Consider the following 14,624-nt stretch of genomic DNA (forward strand, 5'->3'; position numbering starts at 1 on the left):
CTAGAATTCTGTTGAAGTTTTCCTCTCTACAAATCTTTTGCTATAGGGCTCCCTACCCCTTTCATATCCTCACATAATTAGGCACATGCATCTATCAAAACATTAAAACACATTGAGCAACTAAATGCTTGCCAACAGCTATCGGTACATCCAGATTATAGTAAAAGTATTCATTGACATTTACCAATGTCAATGTGCTTCCATCACAACAACTATACAAAGTGTATTACAGTAGGGTGCCATTTAAAATTGCTAATTTCTTGGAAACTGTAACTTTAAGCAAAAGAATATAAGAAAACAATTTACCACAGGCTGGTTGACATAAAAAAATTGGTAATTTCCTATGACATATTTCTTTTTGATCAGAAAATCATCACTAAAGTTCTAACGACCCAAAATACTTCTAATATTAAACGACAATATTAAAGAACAAGTAGGATTCATTTATGCATTTTTCAACTTGCTTATTATCAATTCAAGTGGCAATAATCTATTCTAGCAGCTCAGAACATAAGGCAGAAATCAACCATGGATGAAATGTCCTTCCATTGCAGGGTGCACTTAGACACATACCAACACTAACTCATACTGAAATTTTAGAGACTAGTACTCTAACAAGTGCATCCCTGGGATATGGGAGAATACTTCGTGAAAACCCACACTAACATGGGGAGAATGTGCAACTCCACAGACAGATATCTGGCCAGAAGTAGTTTTTCCTATATCATAACAAAACAATATTGAATGAAATATATTCCAGGAAATACTCTGTAATGAGTTAACAGGTTTAGAGATATTAATCAACACACTAGGAAATAAGAGAACCAAATGTGAATCACATATCAATTCATTAAGTTCAAATAATTCTAAACTGTAGAAAGTCAACTTTATGAAAACTTAAAACCAACAAAAGAAAAATAGACAAAAATAAAGCTGCAAATGATGTAAAGGCTTACATCCAATATGTAAAAGTAAGCAAGCAGAACTTATTCCAGGAATGCAAAGATGGTTCAATTATCAGAAAAATCTAGTTATCATAATGCAGTCCCAAAAAATTAAAGAAGAAATTTCTGTGGCAAATCAATAGAAGTAGAGCAGACACATGGTGAATAAAAGGTAACAGATGTAAAGAACAGGCCTAGCCATTAACAGTCTTAGGTTTTAACACTATAAAACTTTGGACCTAAGACAGGGAGTTAAAGAGATGCAACAAATAGACCGACATGATCTCCTTGTCTTCAGTGTTGAAGTAGTTTTGCTATAGAGCTCAATACATTCCTAATACATATGTTAAATGTGTATAATATGTAATAATAAAAATACTAAAGTGAGCGTGATAAATAACAACTACTATATGATATAAATACAAACTGAGTAAGGAGTTCTGATCAATAAAATTGGTAAAACTTTATTTCTTAAAAAATATGAAAAGAGATATTAAGTGGCAGAAAATAGGTGTCTCATAAGTTATTATCATTGATATATTTTATGAAATTATCAATATAAAAGTCAGTTTTCATTTTTTATTGAATACATTAAGAACATATGCAATATACATACAGCTCGAAAAATAAGTATAAAATGAATACACCTGTGTAATGTGGACTACTTCCAAAAATGTAACGTTACCAGCTTCCCAGAAATGCCTCCCATTTTTACTGTCATTACCCCCTTATTCAAAAGTTACTATCCTGACTTTTAAAATCAGAAATTAGCTCTGCCTAGCTCTCATTTCTAGTAAGTAGGATCACGCTATCTGATTTATTTAGTCACCATTAATATTTTCAGCTGTAATTCTTGTTACAATAAGATAGTCTACATATATAATGTCTATGCTATGGCCACTAAACAATAGCTGTTCCATTTAAGTTTATTGCAAGAAATGAGTCTTTCTGGTATGCATGGGAAGGCATACCAAAAGGGAATATTAATTTAGGGGATATTTACTGTATAATATGATCCAAGACTTATCCAATCAGAGCAGATGCTATTAAGCAGTTATTTAAAACAGTGGTGATTTAAAATGTATCAGTCATAAGAATTCTTGCTTTACAATTAGCATGTCAGTCTTTTAATTTTAATTGATCTGATGGGCATGTGGTGACATCTCCCTGATTACCAATGAAGTTGGGCACCTTTTCATGTTCACTGGTCATTCAATTATCTTATGTGAACTGCATATTAAAAGTTCTTGCTCATTTTTATATAGGACTACCTGTCTTTATTGACTTATAGAAGTTCTTACTAGGGATACAAGCTTTCTTTTGGGTCATTTATGCTGAAGTTATATCTATGAAGTTATATCTAGCTATGATTTGCCTTTTTCTTCTCAAAGAATAAAAAGTATCAACTTTATGCCATTCAATTTAGTAAACATTCCCTTTATGAATGCTTTTCTATTTTACATGAAATATCATGAAGAAATTCTTGTACATTATCTTCGAAAAGATTTTAGTTTCATATTTTGTTTTATATACTGATCAGACTTACATAGGTACTTTTTTAAAAATAGATTTACCCACGTAAAGAAAAAAGAGTCACATCTCACTTCTTGATGGCCTTTATGATCAATTAAGTATCCTAACATCCCTGGGTGAGTTTCTGAACTCTATCCATCCAAATGGTTTGTTATTCTTGCACTAATACCTCACTATCTAAATTACTGGTCTTTATAGCAAATGTTAATATAGTATAATAAACTCTCCTTTATTTTTCAAGATGATTTGGCTGTTCTTTGACTTTGAATTTCCACAATTCAATTACGAAACTGACAGGTTCTGTCAATTTCCACACATAAACACAAATTCAAAATTAAATCTCCTAAGATTTTGGGATCACACTGACCAGTAGATCAGTAAGGCTCTAATGGTTTGTATATCCTCCATTTGTTTAGTTCTTTTTAAATTTCTCTCAATAATATTTTAGTTTTTCATTGAAAAATCTTGTTCAAATTTTGTTAAACTTATTCCTATGTATGTGATGAGTTTTAATGCTTTTGTAAATGGCATTTTCTAAATTTGTTGCTGGCAAATAGAAATAAAATTGATTTTTATATTGACTTTACTAAACTCATTTTATAAAGTTAAAAAGTCATGTGAATAATGGCAGTTTGTTTTCAATCTTTATAAATTTTCTTTTCCTTGCCTTATTGTATTTGCCAGGGCCTGTGATACAGTAAGAAAAAAAAGTGATGATGAGCACTCTTGTTTAACTCCTAACTCAGAGGAAACTTGTACAGCAACATACCATTAGCTATATTTGAGCTAGGTTTTTAAACAAATGTCCTTTATCAAATTAAGGAAGTTCATTTTTATTCCAATTTTGCTAAGAATTTTTATGATAATGAGATGTTAGATGTTCATAGAATGCTTTTAATTCATCTAATAATCATGATTTTAAAAAAATGATTTATTTATGCATATAGAACTGGGACACAGGCCAGAGGTGCAGGGGTGGTGAGAGGCTTCACCAGAGACAGATTGGGTAGCAAAACAGGCCAACTGATGAAGTACACTGCTGAGGGGAACAGCAGGCAGGTCAGGCGAGGTCTGCTGCGCCATGGCCACGTGGGTCACTTCTGGGGCTGGGGTTGAGCTCATGCTGAAGTGGCTTTAGCTTCTTAGTGTTGTGCTAAACTACTGTGCCACCAGGGAGGGCCCAATCATGTGACTTTTAAATCTTTTTTTCTTTACATGAACTACATCTCTCTTACTTATTAATCCATTGATATTTTGTACACTTAAATATGTATCTCTTGTTTTGTTTTCTTTTCCATACACTGGACAGTATCTTACTGTACTTCATGACAATTCACTTAACATTTGGGATATTTTCTTATACAGCCAGATACCATAATCTCATCTACTGACATCCAGCATATATTCAAACCTTTATAATGGCCAAACATGTCTTTATAACTTTTTGTAATTTCAGGAGTCAAAGACAGTAGATTACAAATGATTATTGTCTCTGACCTCCCTTAATCTAAATTCCCACTAAATGACATTAAATGACATTCCCCAGTAAAGCCATCAAGGCTTTATATTAAGCTTTTTAATTGCAAACTCAATCTTTTTAGTAGTCAAATATTCATGTTTTCTATTTCTTCTCTTGTCCACTGGAATCATTTCTGCATCTTAGTCCTGTGAATCTGCCAAATGCTCTGCTCATCTTCTCCTCCACCTCTTGTCCATTTGGCCTCCTCTTCTGTAATGGACTGTCACCTCTAGGATAAAGTGGTCCAAATAACAGAATCACATTTTTCTTGGCTTATCTCTGCTTCCAGGTCTTGACCTCAGAGTTCTTCATTGCTTTGGTAGTATTGTGATGCAGCCAAGCAAATTTTTTATTTTATAGTTTTTCTTAACAGAAAGTCATTCCAAATAATCTAACTGCCAATTTATGGGAAATAAAACTCTGAACTTTTCTGGAATCTGCAGTTTTCAAAATAGCTATTTTTCTTTTTCGAAATAGCTATTTTTAAAAAATACTTCTGAAAAATGCTCTGCCACATCCAGTACACAATAGGCCTTTATTACTCTAAATGTCTACCCTTATTTCTACAAATAGAATGGTCAGATCCTCCTAAAGTCTTTTTTTTTTTTTTAAAGATTTATTTATTTGTGCATACAGAACTGGGGTACAGGCCAGAGGCTCAGGGGCGGCGAGAGGCCTCACCAGAGACAGAGTGGGGAGTAGAACAGGCAGATCTACGAAGCACACTGCTGAAGGGAGCAGCAGGCGGGCCAGGAGAGGTCTGCCACGCCATGTGGTCACCTCGGGGGAAGGCGGGAATCGAACTCATGCAGAAGCGGCTTCAGCTTCTTAGTGCAGTGCTCTAGCCCGCTGCGCCACCAGGGAGGGCCTAAAGTCTTTTTATACCTTTTCTAGCCATTGCTTTGCCCTTGTTTTTTTAATTTTCATTTTTAAATAATAAAATATTATTTCTTTGATAACTTAAATAATAGTCTAATAGTTCCCAAATTTCCTAAATCATACTTAGGAAGTCGGGCCCTCCCTGGTGGCGCAGCGGGTTAAAGCACTGCACTGAGAAGCTAAAGCCACTTCCGCATGAGTTCGATTCCCGCCTGCCCTGGAGGTGACCACATGGTGTGTGGCAGACCTCTCCTGACCCACCCGCTGCTCCCCTCAGCAGTGTGCTTCGTCGATCTGCCTGTTCTGCTCCCCACTCTGTCTCTGGTGAATCCTCTCACCCTCCACATCTCTGGCCTGTACCCCAGTTCTGTACAAATAAATAAATAAATATTTAAAAAAACAAACAAACATACTTAGGAAGTCACTCCTTTCCAACCTACCTTTTGATTCATACTTATCTTAAGACAAAGTTAATAAAGGCAAAATGCATGAGGAATGTCAAAACCCAAATAAAGCAAGGGCTATATTAGAGAAGGTAAAACAAACAGATCTGTGAGTGGCTATTCTGTGCACTGTAAAAATACAAGTTTGGTTCCTATGAGTCTGCACTTATATCCAGACCAGACTAAAACAATTTGCTCTCTAAGCTTTGTAATAATCAAACATTCTGTTCTGGCTCTGGGAGAAGAAAGATTCAGTTACACAGATGATTAAAACTGTCAGCTTCATAATTTGTTTTTGTACCATTCTTGATCTCTATCTAGTTTCTGTCTACACTGTGAAAATCTTATCAGTCTCCTGAAGTAATAATTTAAAACTCATAACAGAAATACATGCCTAATATATGATGCATTTTATTAACTGCCATTTTCAATCTTTACTTCTTTATTTTCAAAAATACTGTTATTATTTAGAGCACATAAAATATATTAACAAATTTTCACAGCCAACAGAAAATCAGTTAATAACACTATGCTTATCTTGAAAACCTATGGAGAGGATAGTTAGGTATTTGGAAACTAAGATTTAAGATCTATGAATATTATTATAAATAATTAATATTTCCTCCCTAAAGCTAAGTTTTATTAAAACAACCTTGAGGGGATAACAAAATTATAAGAAATGTACAGAAATATATTAAATGTAAATCTTGGAAGGAATAGTAAAAAAAACAACCGCCACAAAACAGACATTGTAAGATATTGTCAGCATCATGGATAGTAAAGGCCAATAAAAGACCTTTAGCTGAAGTCTTAAAGTCTTAGTTGGAACATCTTCCTACTGTATTCTTTGCAACATATTAGACACTAAGTACAAAGATGCTTTGATCCCTGGAATCTCTGTCCTTATATTGCCAAGGTATCACATTCCCTTAGAAAGAAGACTGAAGTAAACAATTATGAACCAGTGAGAAAGAATTCTAAAAATGTATAAAACAGATGACAGTCTAATACAATCTATTAAAATTAGAAAGTAGTAACAGAAAACATGAATGAAGTCTAAGCCATTTTTTTTCAGAGATGAGAAGTCTTTTAGCAGGACAACACAATCGGGATAATTCTTTCAACATGTAGAAGACGCCCTCCCAACCCCCCAAATCAGTAAGCACTATTCAGGAAGTTAACAGTAAAACAATACATGCGTTTGCTATAAGGTTGGAGGTGATAAAATGGCAAGGAGACAAGAAGATAAATGTAAATCTCTTTTTATAAAGGAGATTTTATGTCCTTTCTAAGGAAGCTGGTCTAAGGGGTAAGCTGGAAGTAAGCATACTTTTACAAAGATCAGTCTAGTGTCACTGAAGAATCTGAACTGCAGTAGCTGCAATGCAAGATAGTAAAGTCTAAATTAGCGTGATGATAAATATGTAAAGGAAGTGAACTTAAGAAAAATGGAAAAGAATTGAAAAAATATGACCTTTGACTACAAGACAGGAAACAATCAAGGATTTCCATAATGTTTATTTCAGATTTTGGGTCTAGCCCTCCTTTGGCGACAATTCAATCATGGAATTCATTCAATCTTCACAGGCTCTATTATGTCAAGAACTGGAAAGCAGTTGGACAAGATGCTCCTGTCCTTGCAGCTTAAAATAACATATTACTCTGACTAGTCAATCTACATGGTCTTCAACAGACAACTCATACTATATTATATGCAACTAATATAAACAGATTATTTCTTGTTTATTCTCTTGTTCTACCTTTCTAATACAATTACACCACAATTACCTATGCTAAAAGTACAGTGTAAAAGAAATGATAATGGTATTTTTTTACACGAGACTGATTTTTTCAAAGCTGCTAGTTCTAATTATATTTCCAGTAACAGCAACATTTTCATTCAGAAAGAGTGGCCAACTACTTGTCAAATATTGACTTCACTAAGGCTAATAGCTATTCAACTTAAATATAGCATTAAAAAGTATATATAACAGAGTATTTGTCTAAATCCAATCCTAAGCTTTTTATCTGTCATAAAATATTCTTTTGAGATATTCTACCTCACAATAATAAATTCCTTAAATATATCAGTCAATAGATTAGTCCCAGCATATATACTGGATATATCACCAGCAGGTAAAATTCCTGGGATTAACTTTAATGACTGACTTTTTAAAATATGATTTTTGACTTGTCAGAGAAATTCAGGAATTTATTCTAAAAGGATATCATTTTTTAAAATTTTAATTACTATGTCATAAATAAAAAAACATGTAGTCACTATGCTGAACAACGTCCATATTTTATCTATTAATTTGCTAAGTTTTCTGAGACATTTTTAGAATGGAACTAAAGAAGAGAAAGGACCCTCAGTAAAACCGCTCTTATACCTACCGTCCCCCTCACAATTCTTTAACCATACCCCCCACCATCATAGTCTTAATATCTTAGTAACATCTTAGAAATGAAGACAGTGAAGCCAAGAAGGGTTAAGATGCGAGTCAAGGTAATCCAGCTATACTGCAAACTTCACATTTTTACTATTTCACAATGAAGTTAACTACCTCTACTATATCATTAAAATATAAGTATGATTCTATGCCAAATGCTATTAAAAATCTCATCAAAGTACCCCCTATTTCCTCTGGGTTAAGCAAACTCCATCTTACTTCATTTTCAGATCCTCTAACTATAAAAACATCTATGACATTTATTTTGTACTTTCAAAACTTAAACAATGAAGGCATTCAATTCACTATTATGCTAGATTATAGACACAGGAAGTGCTATATGGTTAAGAGACAATAAAATGCATTTAAAAATTTGATGAAGTATGAGATGTAACAGAAGTACCTCCTAAAGTTAGTGTAGGGGAAGAAAACTATGAAAAAGCATATGTTAATAATTTTAATTTTCACTCTACCATGAAATCACCTGAAGAAACATTTTTCATTATGTATAAAGTGAATCTTCATCAACACCCGACAATATGGCAGGCCCTACTGGAAGTACTGGAGGTAAAATATTGAACAAGAATAATAAGATGGTTTTCTTATGAACCTTATATTCTAGTAGCAAAACTAAAGCAATAAACAAGGTAAGCAAAACATCACAGAACAATAAATGCGATGGGAAAAACATTAAGGAAATTTTAAGATAAAGAGTGATTGGATAACTTGATAATAAATGATGAATAAAGGCCTCATTAAGAAAATAATTTTTTAGCTGAGTTCAGAATAACAAGGAAACATTTACCACTCTGAGATTAAGACAGAACATTCAGTTATGTACAGAGATACCCCAACCAAGCACCAACAGGATGGCTTTTAGGAAGAAAAGGCCATGTGTCTGAAGCAGTTAGTAAGAGCAAAGAAGACTCAAGGTCAATAGCAAGGTGAAATTTAGATCACATAAGAATAGCATATGAATCTCAGCTCCTGTAGATAGTATCTGGATTTGGTTAATTTGGAACTGTAGTAATGTTAGCTATGCTTTTTAGTTACCAGAGTTGGGGATGATATGATGAATTTCACTGAACAAACTCAGATAATTTACCAAAAAGTTGTTTTCTTTTTCCCTCAACCTTGGGAAAGTAGCCTGTATATATAGTATTATAATTTCTAGTAATAATTTTCTTCAACTGATAAGAATATTAGTGCATAAAGAGAATTCAAAGAAAGTTCAGCCTCAGGCACTGCTTTTCACTGTGTATTAGGCGGATTTCTATGAGACTGAGCTACCTGACTTTTAAGTTTCCTTAAATTTTTAACTCTAAATTTCTATAAATAGCTCAATTTTTACTAATGCTTTGCCTCCTTGACTTTACTGTAAATTACTAAACAGATAAAATTACCTCTCATAATTATGAATAACTGCCTGGAAATTTTAGCTTTCCACTATGTAGGATATAGTTTAAAACAAATCTATTTTGAAACTTAGCTGTTCTTTAAAATAAAACAAACAAAAAAACTATACCTATTTGTTTTGCAGCCTGCAATATGTCTTTTAAGTCTTCGTTTACATTTTGCATTTCACTCTTCTCCAGCTTTTCATTCAAAAATTTTATTATCTTCTTCCATGTTTGGTCCAAACCTACATTCTGCTCATGAATTTTAGACCTCTTCACCTGAAAAAAAAAAAAAACATAAAACAAACCCAACAACATATATATATATATATATATATATGTGTGTGTGTGTGTGTGTGGGGGGGGGGTATATATATATATATATTATATATATATATAAATTTAAGATGCAAACTAACTATGCAGAATATATATTTTAATTGCTAAGGTCAAAGCAAAACGAATCTCATAAACACCTTAACTGTGTATGTGTAGCAAAATTCTTTATCACTGTAGAGGAAAAATCTATTTAGTCAGTTAAAAATCTTTTCCTAGTATTACTCCTTAAGTGAAGCTATTAATTGTAAAAATGCATAATAAGGACTGCAAGCAATAAATCATAACCTATTTGGAAATAATATAAGTATTTTATAATGGAGTCACTAAGGACTCAGCAATTAAGATGTCTGATGTTTTTTAAGAAATCAGCATAAGACCAATTCCTTCATACATTATAATTATATGGCTCCTTTCCTTTATATGTATAGTTCATATACTGTCAGGTCCATAAAGTAATAAATAGCCACTGTAAGAAACAGATACATATGAAGCCAGCTACTGAGTGAGTTCAAGAGATCCAAGAAAGATAAAACTTAGCATTTTAAGAACATAAAACTGGGAAAAGAATGTCAAATATTTGCCTAGATTCTATGTTTATAGTAATGCCTCCCTGGTGGTGCAGCTAAAGCTACTTCCACATTATTTCGATCCCCGCCTGCCCCAGAGGTAATCCACATGGCCCAGCAGACCTCTCCTGACCCGCCCTCTGCTCCCCTCAGCAGTGTACTTCCATGATCTGCCTGTTCTGCTCCCCACTCTGTCTCTGGTGAAGCCTCTCACTGCCCCTGCACCCCAGTTCTGTATGCAGAAATAAATAAAATCTTTTTAAAAAAATTTACCTTTAAGTCAGCCACATCTTCACTGTAATTATCTTGCTTGGTGACATTTGAAAAGGAGCGCAGGGCTACTGTGAGACGAGGTAAAGCCATCTATTATTCAATCAGTGATCCATACAAGAAGAAACCTGAAATCAAAACAGAACAAAATGATACTATCTGTTGGGAAGAAAAGAGGTAACCACACTCTTGATTGATCTATAGAAGAGAAAAAAAAAAAAAGAAATCAATTAGTTAAAAAGCAATTGCTACCAATATTGAAAAATTCTCTTTACACAGAGTTTTTTTTTTTTTTACTCATGTATTGGCTATTGTAGGAAAAAGAAAAGAACACACAAAAAAACTCTCATTTGTGGGCACTACAATATTTCTTCAATATAATTTCTACCAAAAATAGGTCTCAGATACTGTATCACCACCACAATGAGAGAAAACCAACAAACTATAAAAGTACTTTTCAGGTAGCAATGAATGCTAAGCTTACACTAGAAACCACACATTTGGAATGGCAAAATTTGGCACAGAATGTTTCTAGACAATGGTGCAAAAAAGATGAGTGATTGAACGCTGGTTTTGAGATCCAGACAAAGATAAAAAACATACAACTAGGAAGTTTTCTTTTTTTTGTAACAGTTTATTTTTACATCATTTTGTACATTTTTTTTTTACCATCTCACAACTAGGGAGTTTTAAAGAACATATCATAGTAGCCAATGTTTAAAATTTATGGTTTTCACATACTATATAACCTCACATTTATGTAGAATTAAAAAAAAAGAAACCTCACGAAAAAGATACTAAACTCATAGTTATATTACCAGAGGCAGATGTGGAAGCAGGAAACACTAGTGGAAGGTAGTCAAAAGGCACAAGCTTTCAATTATAAGAGAAATAAGTACTGGGGATATATGTACAACATGGTAACTTATAGAGTAGTTACTGTCTGATATATAGGAAAGTTAAGAGAATAATCCTAAGAGTTCTCATCACAAAGAGAAAACTTTTTTTCCTTTCTTATAGGACTAGATGGATGTTAGCTGAACCATTTATGGTAACCATTTTATAATATGTATGAATCAAATCATCTCATCTTAAAGTGATGTATGCCAATTACTTCTCAATAAAACTGGGGAGGGGCAATCCCTGGTGGCGCAGCGGGTTAAAGCACAGCACTGAGAATCTGAAGCCACTTCCGCATGAGTTCGATTCCCGCCTGCAGCCTGCCCCGGAGGAGACCACATGGCGAGCCAGACCTCTCCTGGTCCGCCCGCTGCTTCGCTTAGCAGTGTACTTCGTAGATCTGCCTATTCTGCTCCCCACTCTGTCTCTGGTGAAGCCTCTCACCACCCCTGAGCCTCTGGCCTGTACCCCAGTTCTGTATGCACAAATAAAAAAAAAAAAAAAAAAAACTGGGGAGGGGGAGAAGTCATTACTATATTATCTGAAAAAAGAAAAATGTCAAGTGAAAAACTAACTTTTTGCTTGAAAGACAACAGTGTGTACTTGGCAGCCTGCAGCAGAGGTGTCTGCTAGGGATAAGGAAGGAGCGGTGCTGGGTGTGCGAGGGGCTGTGTACACATGAAGAGAAATTGGCCTAAATAGGAATTTTTATCTTGGCAATTTTTATTCCACATCAATATAGCTTGCAAAACAACAAATGTAAAAATGAAAAAAAAATCACTTAAAAATAGTAACATCTAGAATAAATAAAATTTCTAAAAGATTGAAATCCTAAAAGCCCATTTTTGCAGACAAAGCACCTACCTGTGAGAATATGAATGAATCTTTAAAGTGATGGTTACAGATATTTAGAGGTAAAAATTAAAGGTCTCAAAAAAAGCTAATTTCCCTTTTATTTTTTAACATTCAAGTAGGTCAGAAAAAAAAATCTGCTAATAATCTTTTGTGGAAAGATTCTAACCAATAATAAATCAGTATGCTAGAATTCTAGTACACATTATTCTGAATCATCACATAGAAAATTGTAAGCTGCCTCCTTTATATTACAAAAACTGCTCTGAACTCTAAAAAGGGTCTGCAACAGCTTCATGGTTAATTTTTTAAAAAGATTTATTTATTTATGCATACAGAACTGGGGTATAGTCAGAGGTGCAGGGGTATGAGAGAATCCACCAAAGACAGAGTGGGGAGCAGAACAGGCAGATCTATGAAGTACACTGCTGAGGGAAGGAGCGGGCAGGTCAGGAGAGGTCTGCCGCACCGTGTGGATCACCTCTGGGTCAGGCGGGGATCGAACTCATGCTGAAGTGGCTTGAGCTCCTTAGTGTTGTGCTTTAACCGGCTGTGCCACCAGGGAGGGCCCGTGGTTAATTTTAAGAAAATATATCTACTGTATTTTTCATTACAAATAAATAAGAAAATCTCTAGAACAGTCAAACTACACTTTTGAATGAGTATAAACTCAGTAATCATGGATTCTGAGGAATTATTAGGAGGGGGAAAAACAGTTAAAGTGATAAACTGCAGGTTAATGCTAAATAGGGAATGATGGAGTGGTTTGTGAAAGGAGTACAAATTATAATTTAAAATTCAATATTTTAAATTTAATTATATGCCCACAAAGCACACCCTGAAAATTAAACTGCAATGTTTATATTTAATTTCACCTTTCCTTAGCCCTAGCAGACACCTCTGCTGCAGGCCGCCAAGTACACACTGTTGTCTTTCAAGCAAAAAATTAGTTTTTCACTTGACATTTTTCTTTTTTCATATAAAATAGTAATGATTCTCTTCCCTAGTTTTATTGAGACATAATTGACATACATCACTTTTAAGATGAGATGATTTGATGCATATATATTATAAAATGGTTACCACAAATGGTTCGCTAACATCTATCTAGTCCTATAGATACAGTAAAAAGAAAGGAAAAAAAGTTTTCTCTTTGTGATGAGAACTCTTAGAATTATTCTCTTAATAACTTTCCTATATATCAGGTTGTGGAATAGTTAATTGTCAAGATCAGAATTCAGAAGACATTAGTTTTAACAGACACAGCATCATATATTCCTCTATTATTGCGTCAATTCATGATAAATCTTAAAGAGACTTTGTGTGGTTTAGTCCTTACTTGCATTACATCTTACAGTCATCAGTCATCAGCTGCTTAGTGTAGTAGGGGCATGCCACTTGCACATTTAATTATTTGAATAAGTTGAACACAATAGGGCAAATAAAAGGTACCGAGAATCAAAAGTCAATAAATACACTAAAATTAGGAGTCAAAGGAATTTATGTGTTAAACAAGAAATCTAAAAAAAAAGTACAAAAATAAATTACTAACAAGTGGGCACTGAGAACAAATACATAGACAGTGAGAATGCTTATACTGTTACATCACATTTAACATATCCTTTAATCTTTGTGAAAGAATGTATTAATGTGACTATTTTAACTCTCTCACCTAAAATGTTTATTTCACTATTTATGCAGTTAGTTAGAAATGTGCCCAGACACACAATTCACAAAACCATATACACTCTGTGCCTTGTTCTAAATTGAATTGTCACTTCCCTATTAAATTCCATCCTTTGCTAGTCACAGCTTCTTAAACTGACAGATGTTTGAAAGTGTTTAGTCCATATTTCACATTCCTTCCTATATATTAAGTTCTAAGTCTTTTTTTTTTTTTTTTTAGCAAAAAGAGACATGTATTACACCGAGAGGAAAAACAGTGTAAATGACATTTTTTACCCTTGAACAATTTATTTACTAAAAGAAACATATTTCAAAAATCATCAAAATATTAGGAACATATTTTAAAAATTCACTTTCTCGGATGTTTTAGAAATTACAGTATGCATGAAAAAACTTTAACAAATATTTCACAGAGTTAACTTTCTCTAAGGATTGCCAGTTAACAATTTTTACAGTGAAGAAATTAGAAAAATGGTATTTATTGACTTTTTAATAAAAATGATGAGTTTAAGTTGAACAATGTTTTATAAAGTTCATGTAAGAAGGAAACATAAAATTACTAAGTACTAGATGTTGTTACTGATCTTGAAGCACTCTTTCACAAGAGTGACATCTAAATAGTTAAAGACACTTGTCATTCTACTTCAAATCTTGTATTCACCAAGCTTACCAAACAGTACCATTTCTTTTCCACTAAGTCCCCTCATTATACCTTGGATTTTTTCTTGTCACACAGAAATATGTAAGAAGATGCATGAGAATTATATACATGAGCTTCAACGATTGAAGAAGAGTGAAAAGTGGTGGAAGGAAAGTAATTAGAAATAGTTTTTAAAAGAGAAAAAT

At 33.5% G+C, this 14,624-nt stretch overlaps 1 protein-coding gene across 1 annotated transcript in view; it reads right to left on the reverse strand.

Moving 5' to 3' along the window:
• Positions 1-14,624, reverse strand: part of ASCC3 (activating signal cointegrator 1 complex subunit 3) — a 232,059-nt gene that overhangs the window by 212,089 nt on the left and 5,346 nt on the right. Inside the window, exons 2-3 of the mRNA XM_004673727.2 lie at positions 10,344-10,468; positions 9,294-9,444 (exon numbers count right to left, since the gene is read on the reverse strand). Coding sequence (XP_004673784.1) covers positions 9,294-9,444; positions 10,344-10,433 — 241 coding nt within the window. The 5' untranslated portion in view covers positions 10,434-10,468. The remainder of the gene's footprint in view (positions 1-9,293; positions 9,445-10,343; positions 10,469-14,624) is intronic.

The sequence above is a fragment of the Condylura cristata genome, unplaced genomic scaffold (genome assembly GCF_000260355.1).
Source record: "Condylura cristata isolate star-nosed mole 26May11 unplaced genomic scaffold, ConCri1.0 scaffold00001, whole genome shotgun sequence".
NCBI lineage: Eukaryota > Metazoa > Chordata > Mammalia > Eulipotyphla > Talpidae > Condylura > Condylura cristata.